The 25,162-nt window shown below is 48.7% G+C and overlaps 4 protein-coding genes across 6 annotated transcripts; 2 read left to right on the plus strand and 2 right to left on the minus strand.

Moving 5' to 3' along the window:
• Positions 1-171: 171 nt before the first annotated feature.
• On the plus strand, positions 172-2,817 carry klhl23 (kelch-like family member 23). The gene is made up of 4 exons (XM_067259281.1): positions 172-208; positions 595-1,824; positions 1,920-2,072; positions 2,157-2,817. The coding sequence occupies exons 2-4, from the start codon at positions 600-602 to the stop codon at positions 2,465-2,467; spliced, it is 1,689 nt and encodes a 562-aa protein (XP_067115382.1). The 5' UTR covers positions 172-208; positions 595-599; the 3' UTR covers positions 2,468-2,817.
• A 126-nt stretch (positions 2,818-2,943) lies between these two features.
• On the plus strand, positions 2,944-6,929 carry ssb (small RNA binding exonuclease protection factor La). The gene is made up of 12 exons (XM_067259707.1): positions 2,944-3,064; positions 3,909-3,972; positions 4,061-4,164; positions 4,261-4,435; positions 4,522-4,629; positions 4,714-4,817; positions 4,942-5,004; positions 5,087-5,129; positions 5,448-5,585; positions 5,667-5,859; positions 6,026-6,166; positions 6,300-6,929. The coding sequence occupies exons 2-12, from the start codon at positions 3,916-3,918 to the stop codon at positions 6,386-6,388; spliced, it is 1,215 nt and encodes a 404-aa protein (XP_067115808.1). The 5' UTR covers positions 2,944-3,064; positions 3,909-3,915; the 3' UTR covers positions 6,389-6,929.
• mettl5 (methyltransferase 5, N6-adenosine) lies at positions 6,153-8,517 on the minus strand. 3 transcript variants are annotated; one of them, XM_067259723.1, is made up of 8 exons: positions 8,344-8,517; positions 7,952-8,074; positions 7,704-7,818; positions 7,422-7,606; positions 7,259-7,341; positions 7,132-7,183; positions 7,002-7,051; positions 6,153-6,522 (listed from the first exon to the last, which is right to left on the minus strand). In XM_067259723.1, exons 2-8 carry the CDS (start codon positions 8,049-8,051, stop codon positions 6,481-6,483), a joined length of 627 nt encoding a protein of 208 aa, XP_067115824.1. In that variant the 5' UTR covers positions 8,052-8,074; positions 8,344-8,517; the 3' UTR covers positions 6,153-6,480. The 3 variants fall into 3 exon arrangements, with proteins under 3 accessions (XP_067115824.1, XP_067115817.1, XP_067115831.1); XM_067259716.1 differs by having other exon boundaries at positions 8,280-8,517; XM_067259730.1 differs by lacking the exon at positions 8,344-8,517 and adding an exon at positions 8,295-8,302.
• A 5,974-nt stretch (positions 8,518-14,491) lies between these two features.
• Positions 14,492-18,550, minus strand: LOC136959547 (stonustoxin subunit beta-like). Its single transcript, XM_067253920.1, has 2 exons — positions 18,510-18,550; positions 14,492-15,621 (listed from the first exon to the last, which is right to left on the minus strand). Exons 1-2 carry the CDS (start codon positions 18,548-18,550, stop codon positions 15,069-15,071), a joined length of 594 nt encoding a protein of 197 aa, XP_067110021.1. The 3' UTR covers positions 14,492-15,068.
• Between the last annotated feature and the right edge of the window lie 6,612 nt (positions 18,551-25,162).

Below are 25,162 nucleotides of genomic sequence, written 5' to 3' on the forward strand. Positions count from 1 at the left end.
TTAGGCTGGCTTGGATATGGAGCGGCAGGGTGACAGCCGGCGCCTCTCCAACTATACACAGATACCAAAATAGGACAGCGGTGCAAACCTTTAGGGCTAATTTGAGGTTCACGAGTGTAGGCTACTGAACTGCGGCTCAGACAACAGGACACGAGCGTCCTTCAGCTCCTTTTTCACGGCTCGCGGCGTCCGTTAATGTCCCATTGAGGTAAGCACACTATAACGTGATAGATTGCTTTTAGGTTTTGTTGAATATTGTTTAAGTGCATTATTTGAATTCGTCAGTGTTCATATTTAGAGTGACACATGCTATGATTAGAGAGTAAAGATGAGTAGCCTACATGACTTAAGGTGCCAGTAAGGCATTTACGTATTTGTTGTTAATCTGTTGAATTAAGAAACCATTAACAAAATAATTTGATATTGGAAAAAAAAAAAAAAAAAAGGAACGTGACACTTTAAATTGTACTATTTGTCATCCTTGCATATGCGACTTTAAACATTGGATAGCCTATTTAACGTTTTTATATTTGATCTTTTTAATAATTCATGATGCAAATGTCGATCTCATGTCCATCTGTCCATTTCCTATAGGCGCCATGTCAGACGAGGGAAAAGACGACTACATCTATGACTTCTGTGACATCCCCCATCCCACATATTTACTGGACTCTCTCAAAGACTTCTATGCCAATGGCTTTTTCACAGACATCACCCTACAGTGTGCCACAGGACAGGTCTTTAACTGTCACAAGGTAGCGCTCTCAGCTTGCAGCTCCTATTTTAAAGTCATGTTCACAGCTGACATGAAGGAGAGGTCAAACAACCTCATCAAGCTGACTGGAATTGACGTTGAAGTTTTGGCGGCTTTGGTGGACTACGTCTACACGTCAAGGGTGAGCATCACCCAGAGCAACGTACAAAGTCTGCTGGAGGCGGCTGACCTTCTGCAGTTCAGCCCTGTCAAACAGGCTTGTGAGGACTTTCTCATTCGCTTCTTGGACGTGGACAACTGCCTGGGCATGCACTGTTTCGCTGAGCTGCACGTTTGCCCCGCCCTGGAGCGCGAGGCGCGCAGGGTCATGCTCAGTCGCTTTGAGGAGCTCGTTCAGCAGGAGGAGTTTCTGGAGGTGGATTGTGGGAAACTCAAATCGGTGTTGTCGGCTGACAACCTCAACGTGTGGAAGGATAGTGTGCTTCTGGACGCAGTGGTCAAATGGGTTACCCATGACTTGGATTCCCGTGTTGATCACGTGCAGGACCTGCTCCATTGTATCCACATGGACCTTGATGAGATGTACTTCAACACAGCTGTGGACGAACAGAGACAAGGCTTACTGGGGAACGAGAGAAAAGTGAGATCTCTGATTGTCCACTCCTTGAAGTCCACCTGCAAGGAGACTTCTGCAAACTGCAGAAAACGCTCCTCCAGCATGTATGTCATCGGAGGGTACTACTGGCATCCGCTGTCTGAGGTCCACATTTGGGATCCAATCAGCAACACATGGGTGCAGGGCAAGGATATGCCGGACCTTAGGAGAGAAAGCTATGGTGTCACCTTACTGGGGGCGAATATCTACGTGACGGGAGGTTACAGGACAGACAACATCGAGGCCCTGGACACAGTGTGGATGTATGACTGTGATGGTGACGCATGGACAGAGGGCTGTCCCATGCTCACTGCCAGATACTACCACTGCTCCGTCACCTTGCATGGCTGTATTTATGCCATCGGCGGGTATAGAGGGGGAGCACCAGAAGAGGAGACAGAGTTTTATGATCCTTTGAAGAGAAAGTGGTTCCCTGTTGCTAATATGATCCAAGGTACATTGTGAACACTGACGTTGTCTTACTGCATACTGTACATATAATTCACAGAATGATACTACCTATTAATATATTAATACTTTTCTGCTAAGGTGTGGGGAATGCCACAGCTTGTGTAACAAGTGACACAATCTATGTGACTGGAGGCCACTATGGGTCCAGAGGAAGCTGTACTTACGAAAAGATTCAGACCTACAGACCGGACATTAATGAGTGGAACATTCTCACCATAAGTCCTCATCCAGGTAGGACCAATTATACCACAAGTAGTTGTTGCATTTTCTTTACACACACAACTATGATACTGATCATTCTTCTCTCCTCCTCAGAGTATGGGCTCTGCTCGGTGTCTCTCAACAACAAACTGTACCTGGTGGGCGGGCAGACGACCATCACAGACAGCTATGACTTTGACAGTAACGACTGGAGGCAGATGTCTGTGATGAAGGAGAGGAGGATGGAGTGTGGGGCGGCAGTAATAAACGGATGCATCTACGTGACAGGCGGCTATTCTTACTCAAAGGGGACTTATCTGCAAAGCATAGAAAAGTATGACCCTGAACTGGACACCTGGGAGATTGTCGGAACCCTCCCCAGCGCAGCACGATCACATGGTTGTGTTTGTGTTTACAGTGTATAGTGTCCGTTTGTTTTATTGGTAAGTGCCTTTCCCTGTGCCAAATTTGGTAACATGAGCATGCCTTCTAGCTTAAGTGTCATATAGTTCAAAAGCACAATTTGGAAGGTATTTAAAAACGAATATAATGTCTCGTGACGAGACATCTGTGTGTTTGTTCCAAAGTTTAAACATACTTCCTAATATTTCGTATTATATTGCCAAAAAATGACCATTCGGGGAAACATTTTACACGAATATCAAAGTACTAAACAACCTTCAACTAAGCATCGTTTTATGCATTGGGAAAATAGATTCCGAGTTTGATCCGTATATTGCAGTGTCAAATTTGTAAATAAAGATTTTACTAAGTATGTTTTATTTTCTTAGTGCCAGCCAACTAGCAACATTGTGCCATTTCTTGGATACATAACGAAGCGCTATGTAATACTATATTTGGACCTGATTGGCATCCGTAACACGCATTGCTCCCTCTGCATGCTTGCTGCTACCAGCGTGATAGAGCCAAAACGATTGAAGTGAGAATTCATCGCAAGTCCTGTGGCCAACTCTAAAGTAGACACTATCGAACGAATTCATCCAAATAGTCCACGCATCACAGTAAGTATAACCGAACACATGCTTTCCCAATGGATGAGCCGTTTACGTTTGTCTTTTGAAAAATCCACGGCCGACTTCTCCACATGTGTTGATTCGCTGTCCTTCCATTTACCCAGCGGCTAGCGGCAGTGAACTAGCCTAGCTAACTAGTGTGAATTAAAGCCAGAGGTAGTACGTTGCTGTACAGCTTCAGTTGGCAATCTAACACTGTGTCTTAGTGCATGTGTTATGGTTAGCGGTATCTGTTGGCTTATCTCCGAAAAGATGAAGTATCAAAAGATGCGTTGCGCTGTCTAAAACGCACCGGCTCATTAGACAGGCCAGGCTTGCTTGCACTACTAGCCTGGCTAAGAGTAGCCTAACTTGTGGGAGGCTCACTGATTTGAGTTTCTCAATTTTAGGAAGTAGTTAGCTGACGTTACATTACATTTAGAGACCCCCACTATACCCGTGTTACTGAAACAATTTGAATATCAGGTGCATTTCACTTAACAGACATGGGAGAAGGCAACTTAAGCTACCTAGCACTAGGCACATAGACTTTGGTGTTTGATTAGATCCTATCGTAATGAAATGTGCTGTGGTCATGTGCTCACTTGACTGCTTAAACGCCCTTTTCAGTATGGTTGGCCGTCCAGCCGGTGTGTTCTGCTGCTATGTTACTGGGCATAGATGGATTTGAGTGGAAATAAATGGGTTGCCTCCCAGGCCTCAGTGGAGTTGCACGATCTCCCTTCCAAATAAAGTACTGCAAAGTGACGTATTATTATTATTAACATTTGTGTCATCAATCAATACTGTATAAGTAAAGTTTTTCGCTTTCATTTGATTATTTTCCACACAGAACTGTCATGGAAGACAATCAAGAAATGTCTCCCCTTGAGATTAAGGTTGCTCGTCAGATTGAGGTACTAATTTCATGTCTATAAATGATTACATTGTATTATGCACCATATGAAATGCAGCATAATTTAACATGTTCGTTTCTCTTGACAGTACTACTTTGGCAATCACAACCTTCCCCGCGACAAGTTTCTGAAAGAACAGCTGCAGCTTGATGATGGCTGGGTTCCCTTTGAGACTATGCTCAAGTTTAACAGGTATACAAACTTGGTACAATTTCTTTAGATTTCAATAGCTTGTTGCTTCATCCCGTCTCTTACTACCTCCCTTTTTCTTTGTTTTTGTTTTTTTAGATTAAAGTGTTTAACAACAGATACCAATGTCATCATTGAATCCTTGCGCAAGTCAAAATCGGGTCTTTTGGAAATGAGTGAGGACAAGACCAAACTGAGGAGGCTTCCAAGCAAACCTCTACCGGAAGTGAATGATCAATACAAAGATGCTCTGAAGCACAGATCGGTCTACCTTGTAAGTTAGTCAAAGTGAATGAACAAATAATCTACAAGAATGTATACACCTTCCTCTTCATAATATCATTGTTTGTCATTCTCTAGAAAGGTTTTCCACTGGACACAACCCTTGATGATATTCAGGTCTGGCTGAACGGTAAGGGCAACATAGAGAACTACCAGATGAGGAGAACTCTGGATAAGAAGTTCAAGGTAATGTGGATAGGAAGCACATTACATGAAAGTAAATATTTACATGGAACTAATTAATAACCACTATTTTTTATTGCATTTTAGGGATCTGTCTTCTTGACCTTTGACACAGAAGAATCAGCAAAGCAGTTCATTGAACGTACAGACATCAAAACTTTTAATGACAATGAAATGCTCATTATGTTGAGGTGGGTTAGCCATAAAGTAGAGCGACAATCAAGATTACATTGTTGAGTAGATTCCAATTGATGTTTTACTGCATTATGCTTTTCAAAGCTGACAGTTTAAATTATTCTGTTTTTGACATTCCAGACCGGACTACCATGCAAAGAAGAAAATTGAATGGAAATCTAACAAGGCAGCTAAAGCTAAACAGTAAGTACTGAGCACACAGAGAAATTAAATTAAATTGTAATAATCAAGGATCAGAATAAATACTTGCTGTTGTGTTTTATAGGGACAAGGATGAAAAACAAATACAAGTAGATAAAGAGGAAATGGTAAGAAATATTATGTTATTCTGTTTACACTACTGCCTTTTCTGTTCCTCTCCTTGGTGATTTTTCACTTGTGAATAAATATTTAATTGTTTTACTTGACTTTAATTGAGATGCATACAGTATTACACATAAAACAAAACTCTTTTATATTTTGTGAATTTTTCATGCGTTATTGGACCATTTTAAGTGAGATGTGAGAGGATAGGCAGGGAGAGGGGTGAGACATGCAGCAAAGGCCCAGGCCAGATTTGTACCTGCGGTGCGGTTCAGCCTCAACCTACATGGTTACTCATTCCTTATTACCTTCTTGTTTTGCAGAAATCTCTGGATGAGCAGACAGGATGCTTGCTGAAATTCTCTGGGGCGCTTGAGTTTGTGTCGAGATCCGATTTTCATGAATTGTTCTCAGGACATGGTCAAATCAAATGGATTGACTTTTCCAGAGGTGCTAAAGAGGTATTACCTGAACTAACCATCTGTTTCTAAAGCATATTTTTGTCAGCAAAAAGAAAATAACACATCTTCCTTATTCCAAAGGGTACCATCCTCTTCAGAGCAAGTGCTAAAGAAGCTCTTGCTAAGGCTACAGAGGCGAATGGAGGGACCTTGCAACTGAAGGACCAAGATGTTGCATGGGAAGTTGTGGAAGAGGGCGATGCTGAGAAGGAACTACTGAAGAAGATGATCCAAGACCAGCAAGAAACTTTCAATAAGAGAGGCAGAGGCAGAGGTACGGCACACGTTAACGATATGCATCTCATTTCAGTATGGGATGTTCTATTGTGTCTATAGACGTAACGTTTTAGGTGATTTCTCACTTTTTGGAACTCTCCATTTTTGAATTGTGTAATGCAGGATTAGATATTGGGCGCTTATTATTTTGAATGTCTTGTCAGGTGGCAGAGGTAGATCAGGTGGCCGAGGAGGAGGAGGAAGAGGAGGAGGCCGGAGGGATAGGGATAGGGGTGGACGAGATCAGAATAAATCTCAGTTCAAAGGCAAGAAGACCGTGTTTGACAGCGATAACGATGATGATGGTAAGTTGAGACGTTTTATTACATATCTGCATAAAGAACAGTGACCTTGGACTGAAATATTTGCCAGTCAATCAATACATTGTGTGTTTGTGTAGAATGTCTTATCTGACTTCATTTTAATGATCTTTCCCAGGAGCTCCAAGCCCCAAAAAGCGAGCGCTGGAAGGTGCAGATGACCACACCCCAGCTGCAAAGGTGGTCAAAACTGAGAATGGATCTTAGATTGCAGATACAAAAAACATAGCTCAAAAAAACTCGATAGAAAGGAACATTGAAAAAGCCTAAAATGAACTAAATCCATTCCACTGGAAGTTTCATGTTGTGGAGAATCTTATAAAGTCCACCCTGATGTCAACCTGAAAACCAGAATGTAAGATCGACATCAGTTTCACAAAACCATTGTCAGTTGTACGTCTCATATTGTGTTCCTCTTTCCCCAGCTTGCTTTAAATGTATTATTTAACTAGAGTTTCATTTTCTACAAAGCATTTAATTTTTACAGGAGCATACAATGCTTATGTGCGTCAGTGGGATATAAAGATGTGCATGATGATAGTATCTTGTTTATGGCTCGCCACTTCATTGATGCTCAGAAAGCAAGGCAGGAGAGGAACGTTATTACCGCATCTGGCAATGCGAGATCAATGAGTGCCATTTTCTTTTCCCTCTATTCTTTTTACATGGAAAGGTTAAGTAGAAAAATAGGAATGGTTCCTTTCACGTTTGCCCTTGTGAATATAGCCAATAAAGTTTGATTTTAGTAGCCTCTGTCTATAAAGTTTTGGATATTTTGTTGGCGTTTTGGAAAACGGAAGTATAAACGTTATCCTCTTACCGATTTTTTTTTGTGGAACTTGTACGATGCTGGCAAGTCGTATCTCAGCTCTGAAATGGAGATTAAGTCATTAGATCGTGTTGACTGACGGCATGTACAATGAACTAATGTTTTGCAAAGAATCGCCGACCTGCAATTACTTCCATTTTGACTCCCCAGTCAGTTGCCTTCTTCTGTATGTGCTGTAATCAGAGTTGAAATTAGACCATATACTGGGATGAAGATTACCAACTGGAACACTCACATTTAGAACATACTTCTCGCGTTGATGTCTTGTGTAGTGAGTATACCGCTGTCTCTGTCATTGTCAGCGCTTTCCTGAGAAACTGCATGTCCATGCCTGTGTTTCATAAAAGTAAATATTCAACATTAATGACATGTGGCAGGACATTCATAATTGAACATTAACGGTTATGTCACCTTGGTTGTGTTTTGTGCCAAATGGGGGATTCATTATCACAGTGTCAAACTTTTTGGCGTAAGATTCAATAGCCATCGTGCACATGTCACACTGGATCAAATCTATGTCGGTGAGTTCAAATTCCTCTGTATTCCTTCTGAATATCTCCAGTGCATCACCATCAATGTCGAACCCCACACACAGACTGTAAATAATAGAAAGGCAGTAAAATTATAATTTGATTTTGAAAGATCAGTCTTTGTTTTCACGTTTTGCCATCACACAACTGTCTGAATTCTTACCCTGCGCCGAGGACTGCCGCCCCAATACTGAGAACGCCACAACCAGATCCCAAATCTGCAACTAACTTGCCCTCGATGTCATCATATGTGTTATGGATCGTGTGAAGCATACATGCTGAAAGAGAAAACCACCACTTAGCTGTAGCGAGATACAGTGCGTGTAGTAGTAAAACTGAAAGCAATGCTTGACCCAACACGTTTGCTAACACATTAGCTTGCGAGGGAGACGTCAACGAGGATGAAGATACCTGCAATATGTGGGCTTGTTGGATACTGTTCGAGAAGAATTTTTGGTTCCTCAAAGACGTCTACTTTTTGAAGGCAACTCTCGAGCTCTTTCAATTTCATTTTGATCCTCTGCACTCTGTCGCCTGAATTGTCCAGAAAGAATGTGAACGGTAACAGTAGAATTTTAAGTCTGAACGTTTTGTCTCTTTGAACACATTTTTTCTCGATGACGCCGGCGGCTAATTCATAAACACTACAGTATGTTGTGAACCGAGAATGTTTGTGAACAAAAGTAAATTAAGTAATATGTTATATTGTACGTTACGATAAAAATGTTATATGCATTACGTGCAAATATTATACCACACCACGCTCCAACTTCCAACCCTGTATTCAAGTTCAAACTCCTCACCGGCCGAAAATTGTCTGCTACAAGAAAGCAAAACGAGGTACACTATTACAGCGGAGTATCAATAAAAACAATCCGAAAAGGAATGGAACCTATTGTTTCTGTTCCGTTGTTTTGCCCTCAGGTGCACCCCTGTCTGGAAAAGATTGTTTAGTAGGTTCAAAGTATTTCACATGGCTCTTCTTGCCCAATTTATGAGTAGCATGTACCTGGAGAGCCCGGAGAGCCGGAGAGCTGCATTTTCAGTACCGCAGTTTCAGGACCGCAGTTCTAGGACCCTCGTTTTATCTGACAGCGCCACCTAGCGAGTTGGATGACGAAAGGCTGTGTCACTAGATCGCAACAAGATATTTGAATGGTTTGAGAGAGGCAAGAAACAAGGAAAACTCTGGCATATGTGATAATGTTTAACTCTGGCATATGTGATGATGTTTGATGAGACAATTATATAGAAAGGTATAATATTTGAAAATAGGTTCGAATAATAAACATTGGATAATTTAAAGAAATTAAAATCACATACAATTAGAAACAAATGTACATATTCCATAGGTGTCAAGATCCAGTGTAATTTGATAAAATGAATTAAACAAATGAAGGAAGCTAAAATAGCCTAAAGAAAAGGTGGAAAATATATCAATGTGGACAGATGTGTGATGCCTGGAGTGGCCTTAGAAGCCTTAGTTTTCTGGGACTACAGAGAACCAATGAACACCCTGCAACATGAGCCTTAAGGATTGGGGCACATTTTCAGATACTCTGAACTCGTTCTAGAGTTGCTTTGATGGGCTTAACTTCACCAAAGTGCCAAAGTCAACAAAGCATCATGTCCTGATAACATCAGTAATAAGTTCCTGGAGACCTGCTACAAACAACTAGCCCTGTCTTCTGTGAACTGTTCACCTGGTCCTTGGAGGAACACACAGTTCCAGCTCTGTGGAAGACCTCTGCCATCTGCCTTGTTCCAAAGAAGAGCAGACCCAGACTTCCCAATGACCTCTGATCTGTAGCTCTTACATCAGTGGTGATGAAGAGTTTTGAATGTCTGATACTTTTGCAACTACAAGAGACAGTCCAGAACCTGGCAGATCAACTCCAGTTTGCTTCCATGAAGAGTAGAAGTCTAGACGATGCTGCCCTTACATTGCTGCATCATGTACATTCCCATCTGGAAACACTAAAAGCACATGCTAGGCTTGTGTTTGTGGAATATCTCTAGTGCCCTTAACAGAATGTAACCACATCTGTTGGGAATAAAACTACTAAACATGACTAAATCCTTGATTCATACTGCAGATAATTAAATTCCTAACACACACAGGGTCCTGACTTCTCCCCGGTCAAAATACTTATGCAATGTACGTATTCTGTGATTCATTTCATTATTTTATTCTATGCTCTATTATACATAAGGACATATAAGTTCAACTCTAATCTGTTATACTTTATTTGAGTGATGTGGGCTGCGGAGGATCCACCGCTTCCTTCTCTTCTGCAGCTGGTGGTGATCCTCTATGGTGGATGGATGGGCTGCATGACCATGCTTCCTTAGGTGTGGATGGGCATGCTAGGATGAACTGTTTTGTATTGGACATGACTCAAAACATTGAACACATGTCGGTGGATCAGATCATCTTTCATATACCTGTAAATACTGCACATACCTGTGTGCATGCTACATTTTGTATGTGTCTGACACCACAAAGTTCTGGAAAAGTGAAGTTATTATATTCTATTTGCTATGGCGTTTGCAGCCACTCAACCTCAAATGTGTAATGTTAGAGAGGCAAGACACAAGGTTGACTACAATGTTAAACAATGACAATCACCCCTCCATATCACTCCACTAGGGAGTGACAGTGACCCCTCCATATCACTCCACTAGGGAATGACAATCACCCCTCCATATCACTCCACTAGGGAATGACAGTGACCCCTCCATATCACTCCACTAGGGAGTGACAGTGACCCCTCCATATCACTCCACTAGGGAGTGACAGTGACCCCTCCATATCACTCCACTAGGGAGTGACAGTGACCCCTCCATATCACTCCACTAGGGAATGACAGTGACCCCTCCATATCACTCCACTAGGGAATGACAGTGACCCCTCCATATCACTCCACTAGGGAATGACAGTGACCCCTCCATATCACTCCACTAGGGAATGACAGTGACCCCTCCATATCACTCCACTAGGGAATGACAGTGACCCCTCCATATCACTCCACTAGGGAGTGACAGTGACCCCTCCATATCACTCCACTAGGGAATGACAGTGACCCCTCCATATCACTCCACTAGGGAGTGACAGTGACCCCTCCATATCACTCCACTAGGGAATGACAGTGACCCCTCCATATCACTCCACTAGGGAGTGACAGTGACCCCTCCATATCACTCCACTAGGGAGTGACAGTGACCCCTCCATATCACTCCACTAGGGAATGACAGTGACCCCTCCATACCACTCCACTAGGGAATGACAGTGACCCCTCCATACCACTCCACTAGGGAATGACAGTGACCCCTCCATATCACTCCACTAGGGAATGACAGTGACCCCTCCATATCACTCCACTAGGGAGTGACAGTGACCCCTCCATATCACTCCACTAGGGAGTGACAGTGACCCCTCCATATCACTCCACTAGGGAATGACAGTGACCCCTCCATACCACTCCACTAGGGAGTGACAGTGACCCCTCCATACCACTCCACTAGGGAGTGACAGTGACCCCTCCATATCACTCCACTAGGGAATGACAGTGACCCCTCCATACCACTCCACTAGGGAGTGACAGTGACCCCTCCATACCACTCCACTAGGGAATGACAGTGACCCCTCCATATCACTCCACTAGGGAATGACAGTGACCCCTCCATATCACTCCACTAGGGAGTGACAGTGACCCCTCCATATCACTCCACTAGGGTTACCAACCGTCCCGAAGTGTCCAGGACATCCCGAATTATGGGTGATTTTGATTTGTCCCGTCAGGGACAGCTCCAGTCCCGTATTCCAATCACAGCCTCACCGGACAATAATATGCTACTGTAAACGCGCCAAAACTCACGCAAACGCCAAGCAAGTAGTGGTTTGCCAAAATTACACTGAAATGAGTAGACTTATCGTATGGCTAATGAAACCTTGCGATTTCCATTATTGTTGGTCACCTGGAAGAAAGTGTCCCTCATTTGGGTTTGAGGAAGTTGGCAACCCTACACTCCACCCAGACTTCCATAACCCCTCCATATCACTCCATCTAGACCTCCATATCACTCCATCTAGACCTCCATATCACTCCACCTAGACCTCCATATCGACCTCCATCACCCAATCATTTTTGAAGTTTTATTAATGTGCTGGCTTTATCATATAAGACACCTACAGTAGTTGGGCCAAAATCTCACTATGGTTTCAATACAACAAAACAAATAGTCTAAAAGTTTGTATTACAGAAAGTTAGCATAAGTGAACAGATAATTGGACCAGCATTGTTTAAAATGTTTAGCTAACTTAACTAAGTTGAACAATACTTGATTCACATACTGTACGTTGCGCTACTGTTTTATTAAACAAATAAACAAAGAGTAACAATTTTGTTGAAAGTAGGGAGGGTGGGGGGAGAGAGGAGGGAGGGTGTGTACACCTGTGTGTGTGTACATGTGTGTGTGTGTGCATCTACATGTGTGTGTACATGTGTGTGTGTGTGTGTGTCTAAGGCCACTGGGTCACCAACAAACACACAGCATGTCTTCTATCATCCTGTATAAAACATCTTTATTTCTCCTTATTTAGTCACTAAGAGACTATTTAGTTCATCACATTCAGTGGAACTGAGATCAAAGACAGGATTGTTGTTTGTCAACAATTAAAACAAAACAAACATTCTACACACACCAATATTTACAAACACTCTGGGATATCAATTCCAACTGTATACAGTTCAATCTTCAGTAACATCTATGTGAGCACAGTGTGTGAGAGTGTGTGTGGACTATTCTACCTGACACAGGGACAGACCGCTGAAAGATGTGGCACCAAGCTACAGTGAGCTCTTCTGCACATGCCTTTAAAAGCAGTGCAGAAATGCCATCTGGGACGGTGGATTTTTTAGTGCACACATGTTTGAAAATAGACTGAATCCTGAGTGGATCAATTATAATCCTGTAGCTAACATCAGTTAAAATAGTGTCCAAGACATCATTAGATTCCACAGAAAAGTCATGGCTATCAAATTTGAGAAAAAAGTCATTCAGTTCATTTGCCTTCCCCAGATCATCATCAGTACTGAGGCGTTTCTTGGTGGTATTCATGTTTGTAATGGCCTTCAGGGAGTCCCACAGCTTTTTTGAATCCGTTGACATAAAAGTCTGCTCTATGGTGTCCTTGTGATGTTTTCTGGCTTCCCTCAGCCTCTGTTTGAGTTCTCTTTGCACCATTTTCAGTCCTGCTCTATCATTGTTTTTAAAGGCTAGCTTTTTCCTATTAATACAGTCCTTTACGCTCTTGGATATGTAGGGCTTATTGTTGGGATACTCAATAATTGTCTTTTTCGTAACCACATTGTCTGCACAGAAATGTATGTAGTCTGTTATAACTTCAGTAGCCTCATCAATCTCCAGATTAGAGAATATGTCCCAGTCTGTGCAGAGGAAGGATCCTTTGAGTGTTTCTATGCTGTCCTTGTCCCACACTGTCACTGTCTTAGTTTGTGGTTTACTCCTTTTAAAAACAGGCTTATAAATTGGGATTAACTGGACAGCATTATGATCTGAGTTTGACAGTGGGGGCAATGGTTTTGCTATGTATGCATTCTTTATGTTTCCGTAACACTTATCCAAAACTCTGTTGTTTCGTGTGCTGCATGTCACATATTGTTCAAATCCAGGGAGAGATAGTTCCAATTTACAATGGTTGAAATCCCTGAGAATCACAATCGGGGCTCCAGGTGTGCGTTGCAGTTGTTGGTGAACGCAGTCTGCTATTCTGATAGCAGCCCTTGCTGCGTTCCCGCTGGGGGAAACATACACAGCACATATTCAAATATTTCCAAACTCCCTCGGTAAGTAGTGGGGTCTCAGAGACAGGCACAGCAGCTCCACGTCAGCAGTGCACACTGTCTCTCTCACAGTGTACTTCCTACACCAGCTGTCATTCACAGACAGACCCCGCCCCCTCTGCTCTTCCCCGACAGCTGTTCTGTCCGCTTGAATGAGAGAGAAACCCTCCAGTCCAATGAGCGAGTCTGGAATATCCTGTTGTAGCCAAGTTTCTGTAAACACCCTCACACTCGATTCCCTGTACTCAAAGCAAACTTTGCTGTTCACACAGAGCTCCTCCATTTTGCTCCTCAGCGATCTGACGTTGCTGAGTAACAGGCTGGGCAGCGGGGGTCTGAGTAACAGGCTGGGCAGCGGGGGTCTGAGTAACAGGCTGGGCAGCGGGGGTCTGAGTAACAGGCTGGGCAGCGGGGGTCTGAGTAACAGGCTGGGCAGCGGGGGTCTGAGTAACAGGCTGGGCAGCGGGGGTCTATTACCTCTTCTCCGGAGACGCTGCCGTATTCCACCTCTTTTGCGTCTCCGCCATGTCTGCCTCTAGCGTATTACTGGTCCTAAATGTAGTGTTTCCAGTGTGTGTGTGTGTGTACATGTGTGTGTACATGTGTGTGTGTGTGTGTCTATAGGGTCACTGGGTCACCAACAAACACACAGCATGTCTTCTATCATCCTGTATAAAACATCTTTATTTCTCCTTATTTAGTCAGTAAGACACTATTTAGTTCATCACATTCAGTGGAACTGAGATCAAAGACAGGATTGTTGTTTGTCAACAATTAAAACCTCCCCCCCTCCCTCCCCCCCTCCCTCCCCCCCTCCCTCCCCCCCCCTCCCCCTCTGAGAGCCCAAAGGGAGTAGGGAGGGTGGGTGGGGGCAGGTCAAGGGAGGGAGGGGATCACACTAGACACACAGAGACAGTGTATATTCAAGTGGGTAATACTGTCATATTACTGGTCCTAAATGTAGTGTTTCCAGTGTGTGTGTGTGTACATGTATGTATGTGTGTGTGTGTATATGTGTGTGTACGTGTGTGTGTGTGTCTAAGGCCACTGGGTCACCAACAAACACACAGCATGTCTTCTATCATCCTGTATAAAACATCTTTATTTCTCCTTATTTAGTCAGTAAGACACTATTTAGTTCATCACATTCAGTGGAACTGAGATCAAAGACAGGATTGTTGTTTGTCAACAATGAACCCGTTAAGGAGTAGCATCACACGTGTGCGATAGTTCGAAAGCCCCACAGAGTAACGTCGCACGTGTGATTCTGAACATTCCAACCGACTATTTTCCGATAGACAAAAACGACATGACAAACGCTGTAGTATGGCTTCAAAATGTACAGTTAGGAGGCTAACAAGTAACGCTAGCAGGTAGTAGCATTGCTACGAGTATTATGCTAGGTTGCTAGGTAACGGAAGCTAACTAAAGCTAGCTAGCTTCCGTTTTGGAAAAATAACTCACTCTGGTGGAAGCGTCGGTAATATTTAGAGATATTAATAATATTTAATATCAGTAATATTTACATCTAAAGGTTAAAACAAAACAAACATTCTACACACAGCAATATTTACAAACACTCTGGGATATCAATTCCAACTGTATACAGTTCAATCTTCAATGACATCTATGTGAGCACAGTGTGTGAGAGTGTGTGTGGGCTATTCTACCTGACACAGGGACACTGAGGAGTTATAAACCCTGAACCCAGGATAGAGGGGCTCAGTGAATGTGCTGTGGAATGTGTGCAGGTGGGTCAGTGTGTCAGAGGAGACTGTGTAGAAGGACAGAGTGCCGGCCGGCCAGTCCAGATACACTCCTACTCTGTGGGAGCTGGAGGGGGGGGCAGGTATGTCAGTGATCTTATTATTGTGCCTGGCAGAGTAACTGTTATCATCACACCTCAGACTCCAGGACTTGTTATTGTTTCCAAGCACACAGTCAGCACCCTCTCCTCTCCTGCTGATTCCTTTATATGTCACTGCTATAAGAACCCATTCTCCACTCCACTCTACCTCCCAGTAACAGCGCCCAGACAGACCCTCTCTACACAGCACCTGTGACCAGTTCTCAAATCTCTCTGGGTGATCAGGATACGGCTGCTTCTCTCTCCTCCTTGTCACCTTTCTGTTCTCCTCAGACAGAGAGAGTTCTCTGTTTGCTGTGTTTGGGTCCAGTGTGAGCTCACAGGCATCTGATGGGGGAGACCAAGACACAATATATTACTGATCATCATCATTCACATTAGAATGTCTCCCTCTTCCTGCCCTCCCCCTTTCATTCTCTCTCTCTCTCTCTCTCTCTCTACCCATCCTCACTCTCTCTTTCGCTCTCTCTCTCTCTCCCCATCCTCACTCTCTATCTCTATTTCTGTTCCATCCTCTCTACCCTGCTCTCTGTCCCTCCCCCTCTCTCTCTCTTCCACTCTCCCTCTCTTCCTTTCATTCTCTCATTCTGTTCTCCCTCCCTCACATGCTACCTCTCTCCCTCCAAATCCCTCTTTCCATCATCCCTCATCTCCTTACCCCTGATATGCCCCCATCACTCCATCTTTCTAGGGAGGAGGGGAACAGGGGAGGAGAGGAGAGGGAGAAGTGAAGAGAGGAGAGGGAGGAGGGGAAGAAGGGGAAGAGGGGAGGAGAGCAGAGGGAAGAGGGAGGAGAGGAAGAAGGGAGAAGAGGAAGAAGGGGAGGAGGGGAGGAGAGGAAGAAGGAGAAGAGGGGAGGAGGGGAAGAGGGGAATAGGGGAAAAAGGGAGGAGAGGAAGAGGGGAGGAGGGGAAGAAGGAGAAGAGGGGAGGAGAGGAAGAGGAGAGCAGAGGGAAGAGGGGAAAAGGGGAGGAGAGGGAGGAGGGGAAGAGGAGAGGAGAGCAGAGGAGGGGAGGAGAGCAGAGGGAAGAGTGGAAGAGGGGAGGAGGGGAAGAGAGGAGAGGGAGAAGGGGAAGAGGGGAGGAGAGGAAGAGGGGAAGAGGGGAGGAGAGGAAGAGGGAGGAGGGGAAGAGGAGAGCAGAGGAGGGGAAGAGGGGAGGAGAGTAGAGGGAAGAGGGGAAGAGAGGAGAGGGAGAAGGGGAGGAGGGGAGGAGAGAAGAGGGAGGAGGGGAAGAGGGGAGGAGAGGGAGGAGGGGAAGAAGGGGAAGAGGGGAGGAGAGCAGAGGGAAGAGGGAGGAGAGGAAGAAGGGAGAAGAGGAAGAAGGGGAAGAGGGGAGGAGGGGAGGAGGGGAGGAGAGGAAGAAGGAGAAGAGGGGAGGAGGGGAAGAGGGGAAGAGGGGAAAAAGGGAGGAGAGGAAGAGGGGAGGAGGGGAGATATAAGGAGGTGAGGGAAGGAAGGGAGATATAAGGAGGGGAGGGAAGGAGGGGAGATAGGGGAAGTGAGGAGGGGAGATAGGGGAAGTGAGGAGGGGAGATATAAGGAGGTGAGGGAAGGAGGGGAGATATAAGGAGGGGAGGGAAGGAGGGGAGATAGGGGAGGGGAGGAGGGGAGATATAAGGAGGGGAGGGAAGGAGGGGAGATAGGGGAGGGGAGGAGGGGAGGAGGGGAGATATAAGGAGGTGAGGGAAGGAGGGAAGATAGGGGAAGTGAGGAGGGGAGGAGGGGAGATATAAGGAGGTGAGGGAGGAGGGGTGATATAAGGAGGGAAGGGAAGGAGGGGAGATAGGGGAAGTGAGGAGGGGAGGAGGGGAGATATAAGGAGGGAAGGGAAGGAGGGGAGATAGGGGAAGTGAGGAGGGGAGATATATGGAGGTGAGGAGGAAAGATCGGGGAGGGGAGATTGGAGGAGTTAGGAGGGGAGATATCTGGAGGGGAGGGGAGATATTTCCCATCCATTTGATCTTTTCGCATCAGCTTAATCTTGCTAACTCCCTCCACAACAATGATTGATGGTTTAGGGTTGTCTCCATGGCAACAACCTTCTCTCCATGGTCACTCCGGGCCTGAGCCCATGTGTTCAAACAAAACAAAACTGTGCATCTTTTAAAAAGTATAAAAAGCTAAATGTAAATTCAAAGTACAATAATTGTGTACAAGATGCAGTGGACTACAATTATAAAACAGCAGACAATACTCAAGTACTTATTATAATTAAAAACAGCGACCATCAGTAAACGTTATGGATACAAACAAGATTTTATATTTCATATTAAGCTGTTCTTGTCTTTACTAAAATCAAAACTAATCAAAGGGCAGTGCTCTTACAAATCACGAGTGAGCGATTTGACTTTTGGCTAACAGACATCCCAACCTGCAAAACCTCATTTCAGGGTGGTGCCCCCCCCAGAAGTAGAAGAGCTTTCTCAGGCTTATTTACAATGAAAGACAAAAACATGCCAATCAACTACTTGAAATGTATAGTAGCTATTGGGAGACAGTGAAAGACAGGAAAAGATAAATAGGCAGGGGGAGGGAGGGAGGGGAGAGAGGTTTTTTGTGTTTCTTTTCAGTGTAGTAGGGTGAACACAGACACACACAAACAGGAGGCCCAGACAAGTGGTTCACAATGCAGACATGTCCTAGTGCTGCCCTCTAGTGGTGCTACAGGACACTTGTCTCATTAAAAACCGTAAAGTGTTCATGTGTTTATCTGGCCACCTGGTAGACACCACGCCCTCCCAGTCCAGTGTGTAGTCTTACATGCAGTCTGTCACCTGGTACACACCACGCCCTCCCAGTCCAGTGTGTAGTCTTACATGCAGTGTGTCACCTGGTACACACCACGCCCTCCCAGTCCAGTGTGTAGTCTTACATGCAGTCTGTCACCTGGTACACACCACGCCCTCCCAGTCCAGTGTATAGTCTTACATGCAGTCTGTCACCTGGTACACACCACGCCCTCCCAGTCCAGTGTATAGTCTTACATGCAGTCTGTCACCTGGTACACACCACACCCTCCCAGTCCAGTGTGTAGTCTTACATGCAGTCTGTCACCTGGTAGACACCACGCCCTCCCAGTCCAGTGTGTAGTCTTACCTACGCAGTGTGTGATGAGTGATCAGCTGTTCAGAACAGGCAATCGTACAGAGAACTAGGGTGATGTTCCCGAGCCTTTAACAGTTATGCCTTACGTCTGTTGTCGGACTGAGGTGAGTTGTGTTGATGTCTCGGTACCTGAAGGGTCTTAGAAGGGTGTATGGATGAGCAGTGGACATATTTATCACAGCTGTATTGACTTTGTGTTTCTATATTTTTATGGAAATGATGCAAATTCCCTGGTTTAACAGGTGCCTTTATATGATAAATTATTGAAACATGGACTATATGTATTGAGTAAAAGCTGTGTAGAATATTTTGTTTTTAATCGAAAAACTAGGAAAAGCTGTAACTGGTTTGAATGCATGCATGTCTTACACATCTTGTGTATGGTTCATATTGGCCAAACAACCAAAACAAATTCCCCTGTTTAGAGGAAGATGGGAAACTGAACAGTGTTTTAACATTAACCAATGTCAATGCCAATACCACAATGCAAATATTAATATAATTTGTTATTTGACTGTGGGTTAAATCAGAGCAAGAATGGTCAAAGTAAGGTTAAATGAATATATATTTAATAACATTGCAAATGAATGAAATCAATTACAAGGTAAACATGTTACAAAATGAAATCTTTAAATCATACTACTCTACCATGATTATTGTAACTCAGAGAGAGAAAGCAAGAGGTGAGGAAGGAGAAGGAGTAGGACAAGCCAGAGCTGAGGAGAAGGTCTCAGGAGATGAAGAATCCACAGAACAATGCTTCACAATTCCCTTTATACACATGAACAACCAATCAGACCACATCTTGACCCTTACTTATCAACACATGACTTAGCAATGTGACAGGAAGTTACACAATGAGGTGTGAGACCCATCAAGCAGAGACTCTGTCCAGCAACTCCAGATGTTAGCATATGAGAGGAGGGGGCAGGGGGACACCCAGCCTTACAGTAGCATGAGAGAGGAGGGGGCAGGGGGACACCCAGCCTTACAGTAGCATGAGAGAGGAGGGGGCAGGGGGACACCCAGCCTTACAGTAGCATGAGAGAGGAGGCGGCAGGGGGACACCCAGCCTTACAGTAGCATGAGAGAGGAGGGGGCAGGGGGACACCCAGCCTTACAGTGGCATGAGAGAGGAGGGGGCAGGGGGACACCCAGCCTTACAGTGGCATGAGAGAGGAGGGGGCAGGGGGACACCCAGCCTTACAGTAGCATGAGAGAGGAGGGGGCAGGGGGACACCCAGCCTTACAGTAGCATGAGAGAGGAGGGGGCAGGAGGACACCCAGCCTTACAGTGGCATGAGAGAGGAGGGGGCAGGGGGACACCCAGCCTTACAGTAGCATGAGAGAGGAGGGGGCAGGGGGACACCCAGCCTTACAGTAGCATGAGAGAGGAGGGGGCAGGGGACACCCAGCCTTACAGTAGCATGAGAGAGGAGGGGGCAGGGGGACACCCAGCCTTACAGTAGCATGAGAGAGGAGGGGGCAGGGTGACACCCAGCCTTACAGTAGCATGAGAGAGGAGGGGGCAGGGTGACACCCAGCCTTACAGTAGCATGAGAGAGGAGGGGGCAGGGGGACACCCAGCCTTACAGTAGCATGAGAGAGGAGGGGGCAGGGTGACACCCAGCCTTACAGTAGCATGAGAGAGGAGGGGGCAGGGTGACACCCAGCCTTACAGTGGCATGAGAGAGGAGGGGGCAGGGGGACACCCAGCCTTACAGTAGCATGAGAGAGGAGGGGGCAGGGGGACACCCAGCCTTACAGTAGCATGAGAGAGGAGGGGGCAGGGGACACCCAGCCTTACAGTAGCATGAGAGAGGAGGGGGCAGGGGGACACCCAGCCTTACAGTAGCATGAGAGAGGAGGGGGCAGGGTGACACCCAGCCTTACAGTGGCATGAGAGAGGAGGGGGCAGGGGGACACCCAGCCTTACAGTAGCATGAGAGAGGAGGGGGCAGGGGGACACCCAGCCTTACAGTAGCATGAGAGAGGAGGGGGCAGGGGGACACCCAGCCTTACAGTAGCATGAGAGAGGAGGGGGCAGGGTGACACCCAGCCTTACAGTAGCATGAGAGAGGAGGGGGCAGGGGGACACCCAGCCTTACAGTAGCATGAGAGAGGAGGGGGCAGGGGGACACCCAGCCTTACAGTAGCATGAGAGAGGAGGGGGCAGGGTGACACCCAGCCTTACAGTAGCATGAGAGAGGAGGGGGCAGGGGACACCCAGCCTTACAGTAGCATGAGAGAGGAGGGGGCAGGGGGACACCCAGCCTTACAGTGGCATGAGAGAGGAGGGGGCAGGGGGACACCCAGCCTTACAGTAGCATGAGAGAGGAGGGGGCAGGGGGGACACCCAGCCTTACAGTAGCATGAGAGAGGAGGGGGCAGGGTGACACCCAGCCTTACAGTAGCATGAGAGAGGAGGGGGCAGGGGGACACCTAGCCTTACAGTAGCATGAGAGAGGAGGGGGCAGGGGGACACCCAGCCTTACAGTAGCATGAGAGAGGAGGGGGCAGGGGGACACCCAGCCTTACAGTAGCATGAGAGAGGAGGGGGCAGGGGGACACCCAGCCTTACAGTAGCATGAGAGAGGAGGGGGCAGGGGGACACCCAGCCTTACAGTGGCATGAGAGAGGAGGGGGCAGGGGGACACCCAGCCTTACAGTAGCATGAGAGAGGAGGGGGCAGGGGGACACCCAGCCTTACAGTAGCATGAGAGAGGAGGGGGCAGGGTGACACCCAGCCTTACAGTGGCATGAGAGAGGAGGGGGCAGGAGGACACCCAGCCTTACAGTAGCATGAGAGAGGAGGGGGCAGGGGGACACCCAGCCTTACAGTAGCATGAGAGAGGAGGGGGCAGGGGGACACCCAGCCTTACAGTGGCATGAGAGAGCGCCTACTGGACATAAACACAGCTACGTTTTTCTTTCTCCCCGCTGTGTGGAAGGGGGAAGAATGATCTCAGCTGGCAGCTCTGTACCCTGAACATCCCACTGGTGACCTTGGGCACACAGCCTGGGTTAGGTCACACCACTGCGCTTGTCTGGTCACCTGAGATGATCAGACAGTCTGCGTGTGTGGACAAGGCACACAAGTCAGTCACTGGCTTAGCCGGAGTCAGAGCGAGGAGGAAGCTGGTGAGATAAACGAAGCGCAGGCTGGTGATCGGTTCAAACAAAGGCTTCCATAACTAGACCCTTGTCTCTGAGGCTTTAATCCATTTCAATCTACAAACCTTCTGACATTCCCCAGACAGCTGCTCTCTGCTGATTCAGCAGCACTGGAATGAGATCCATGTTGTCATGGTTATGTGCTGGAATTCACGTGGTCCCACCGGGGCCCTGACGCTCTCTGAGGGGGTCTGAGCCTGTACGTACCAGACAGGAAACGTTTAACCAACAGGAGGCTGAACAGTCGTCCTGGCAACACCTTCATGACAAGCTGAGACGGCTGTTGCATATACCCTGACACTACCCGCAGTCTCCTGTCAAACAGTGATCGTAAAAAGCACAAGAACGTTTTGATCCGGTACGAGACTGGGTCAACGTTTTGTCCTTCACACCACCGAGAGAAAGTTTGCCAGCGTGTCACATGACCCCTCACAGTGGATCACATGACCCCTCACAGTGGATCACATGACCCCTCACAGTGGATCACATGCGTGTGCTCTGTACAGTCTGGATGACAGCCTCAGACAGACCTCTGTGTTCTAACAGGTCCCTCTCAGTAGCCAAGCCATGAGAGGACCTCCGATCCCAGGTGGGCTCTTCACCGTGCCTCCGGCTTGGGAGAGCATCCTTCCACTGAGGGAGAGGCCTCGTCCATCCACCCCCAACGGTGGTTCGTCCCCGTGACATCAGGTCTGCTCCTTTGTTGAGCAGGTCTGGGATATGCAGGGCTCTCAGGGAGGGGAGACAAGACAGGTACTCATGCAGGCACCTAAATATGTCCTCTGAGCCTTCTCATGCTACAAATGGACAGATACAAACGGATGGGTTTCAGCAAAACAATGATTGTCCCCGAACGACCTCCTAGTTAAGTTACTAAACCATCTCCCTGGTTCATGTGTGTGTGACCCCGCCCATCTCCCCCTGGCCTCCTCCAGGTAGATTGAGCCCAGGTGCAGGTAGATGGGATGTGTGTCTGAGGCGTCCACCACTAAGTCCAGGGTCCTTTCATATCAGAGAGTAGGGAGGGAGGGTAGGGGGAGAGAGTAGCGAGGGAGGGTGGGGAGGGAAGGGGGGGGGAGAGAGTAGGGAGGGAGGGTGGGGGGGAGAGAGTAGCGAGGGAGGGTGGGGGGAGAGAGTAGCGAGGGAGGGTGGGGAGGGAAGGGGGGGGGAGAGAGTAGGGAGGGAGGGTGGGGGGGAGAGAGTAGCGAGGGAGGGTGGGGGGAGAGAGTAGCGAGGGAGGGTAGGGAGGGAGGGTGGGGGGAGAGAGTAGGGAGGGAGGGTGGGGGGGAGAGAGTAGCGAGGGAGGGTAGGGAGGGAGGGTGGGGGGAGAGAGTAGGGAGGGAGGGTAGGGAGGGAGGGTGGGGGGAGAGAGTAGGGAGGGAGGGTGGGGGGAGAGAGTAGGGAGGGAGAGTAGGGAGGGAGGGTGGGGGGAGAGAGTAGGGAGGGAGAGTAGGGAGGGTGGGTGGGTGGGGGGAGAGAGTAGGGAGGGAGGGTGGGGGGAGAGGGTAGGGAGGGAGGGTGGGGGGGAGAGAGTAGGGAGGGAGGGTGGGGGGAGAGAGTAGGGAGGGAGTGTGGGGAGGAAGGGTGGGAGGAGAGAGTAGGGAGAGAGGGTGGGGGGAGAGAGTAGGGAGGGAGGGTGGGGGGAGAGAGTAGGGAGGGAGGGTAGGGAGGGAGGGTGGGGGGAGAGAGTAGGGAGGGAGGGTGGGGGGGAGAGAGTAGGGAGGGAGGGTGGGGGATGGAGAAGGGAGGAAGGGTGGGGGGGAGAGAGTAGGGAGGGAGGGTAGGGAGGGAGGGTGGGGGGAGAGAGTAGGGAGGGAGGGTGGGGGGGAGAGAGTAGGGAGGGAGGGTGGGGGATGGAGAAGGGAGGGAGGGTGGGGAGGGAGGGTGGGGGGAGAGAGTAGGGAGGGAGGGTAGGGAGGGAGGGTGGGGGGAGAGAGTAGGGAGGAAGGGTAGGGAGGGAGGGTGGGTGGGGGGAGAGAGTAGGGAGGGAGGGTAGGGAGGGAGGGTGGGTGGGGGGAGAGAGTAGGGAGAGAGGGTAGGGAGGGAGGGTGGGGGGGAGAGAGTAGGGAGGGAGGGTGGGGAGGGAGGGTGGGGGGGAGAGAGTAGGGAGGGAGGGTGGGGGGAGAGAGTAGGGAGGGAGGGTAGGGAGGGAGGGTGGGGGGAGAGAGTAGGGAGGGAGAGTATGGAGGGAGGGTGGGGGGAGAGAGTAGGGAGGGAGGGTGGGGGGGAGAGAGTAGGGAGGGAGGGTGGGGGATGGAGAAGGGAGGGAGGGTGGGGGGGAGAGAGTAGGGAGGGAGGGTAGGGAGGGAGGGTGGGGGGAGAGAGTAGGGAGGGAGGGTGGGGGGGAGAGAGTAGGGAGGGAGGGTGGGGGATGGAGAAGGGAGGGAGGGTGGGGGGGAGGGTGGGGGGAGAGAGTAGGGAGGGAGGGTGGGGGGGGAGAGAGTAGGGAGGGAGGGTGGGGGATGGAGAAGGGAGGGAGGGTGGGGGGGAGAGAGTAGGGAGGGAGGGTAGGTAGGGAGGGTGGGGGGAGAGAGTAGGGAGGGAGGGTGGGGAGGGAGGGTGGGGGGAGAGAGTAGGGAGGGAGAGTAGGGAGGGAGGGTGGGGGGAGAGAGTAGGGAGGGAGGGTGGGGGGAGAGAGTAGGGAGGGAGGGTGGGGGGGAGAGAGTAGGGAGGGAGGGTGGGGGGAGAGAGTAGGGAGGGAGTGTGGGGAGGAAGGGTGGGAGGAGAGAGTAGGGAGAGAGGGTGGGGGGAGAGAGTAGGGAGGGAGGGTGGGGGGAGAGAGTAGGGAGGGAGAGTAGGGAGGGAGGGTAGGGAGGGAGAGTAGGGAGGGTGGGGGGAGAGAGTAGGGAGGGAGGGTGGGGGGAGAGAGTAGGGAGAGAGGGTGGGGGGGAGAGAGTAGGGAGGGAGGTTGGGGGGAGAGAGTGGGGAGGGAGAGTGGGGGGGGAGAGAGTAGGAGGGAGGGGTGGGGGGAGAGAGTAGGGAGGGAGGGTGGGGGAGAGAGTGGAGGGAGGGTGGGGGGGAGAGAGTAGGGAGAGTAGGGAGGGTGGGTGGGGGGGGAGAGAGTAGGGAGGGAGGGTGGGGGGAGAGTGTAGGGAGGGAGGGTGGGGGGGGAGAGAGTAGGGAGGGAGGGTGGGGGAGAGAGTAGGGAGGGAGGGGTGGGGGGAGAGAGTAGGGAGAGTAGGGAGGGGTGGGTGGGGTGGGGGGGGGGAGAGAGTAGGGAGGGAGGGTGGGGGGAGAGGGGTAGGGAGGGAGGGTGGGGGGAGAGAGAAGGGAGGGGAGGGTGGGGGGGAGAGAGTAGGGAGGGAGGGTGGGGTCGAGAGAGTAGGGAGGGAGGGTGGGGGGAGAGAGTAGGGAGGGAGGGTGGGGGGGAGAGAGTAGGGAGGGAGGGTGGGGGGAGGGTGGGTGGGGGGAGAGAGTAGGGAGGGAGGGTGGGGGGAGAGAGTAGGGAGGGAGGGTGGGGGGGAGAGAGTAGGGAGGGAGGGTGGGGGGAGAGAGTAGGGAGGGAGGGTGGGGGAGAGAGAGAGTAGGGAGGGAGGGTGGGGGGGGAGAGAGTAGGGAGGGAGGGTGGGGGGAGAGAGTAGGGAGGGAGGGTGGGGGGGAGAGAGTAG

Source organism: Osmerus mordax, chromosome 2 (assembly GCF_038355195.1).
Source record: "Osmerus mordax isolate fOsmMor3 chromosome 2, fOsmMor3.pri, whole genome shotgun sequence".
In the NCBI taxonomy this organism is placed as follows: domain Eukaryota; kingdom Metazoa; phylum Chordata; class Actinopteri; order Osmeriformes; family Osmeridae; genus Osmerus; species Osmerus mordax.

Coding starts and splice junctions, on each gene's coding strand:
- klhl23 (XM_067259281.1), top strand. CDS start 600: ATGTCAGACGAGGGAAAAGACGACTACATCTATGACTTCTGTGACATC. Junction 1,825..1,919: donor TGTTGCTAATATGATCCAAG/GTACATTGTGAA, acceptor TTTTCTGCTAAG/GTGTGGGGAATGCCACAGCT. Junction 2,073..2,156: donor CACCATAAGTCCTCATCCAG/GTAGGACCAATT, acceptor TCTCCTCCTCAG/AGTATGGGCTCTGCTCGGTG.
- ssb (XM_067259707.1), top strand. CDS start 3,916: ATGGAAGACAATCAAGAAATGTCTCCCCTTGAGATTAAGGTTGCTCGT. Junction 4,165..4,260: donor ACTATGCTCAAGTTTAACAG/GTATACAAACTT, acceptor TTGTTTTTTTAG/ATTAAAGTGTTTAACAACAG. Junction 5,005..5,086: donor AAGGCAGCTAAAGCTAAACA/GTAAGTACTGAG, acceptor TGTGTTTTATAG/GGACAAGGATGAAAAACAAA.
- mettl5 (XM_067259723.1), bottom strand. CDS start 8,051: ATGAAATTGAAAGAGCTCGAGAGTTGCCTTCAAAAAGTAGACGTCTTT. Junction 7,607..7,703: donor GCGGCAGTCCTCGGCGCAGG/GTAAGAATTCAG, acceptor TATTATTTACAG/TCTGTGTGTGGGGTTCGACA. Junction 6,523..7,001: donor AGTTCCACAAAAAAAAATCG/GTAAGAGGATAA, acceptor TCTGGTTTTCAG/GTTGACATCAGGGTGGACTT.
- LOC136959547 (XM_067253920.1), bottom strand. CDS start 18,550: ATGTCCACTGCTCATCCATACACCCTTCTAAGACCCTTCAG. Junction 15,622..18,509: donor ACCCTTCTAAGACCCTTCAG/GTACCGAGACAT, acceptor GTAATATATTGT/GTCTTGGTCTCCCCCATCAG.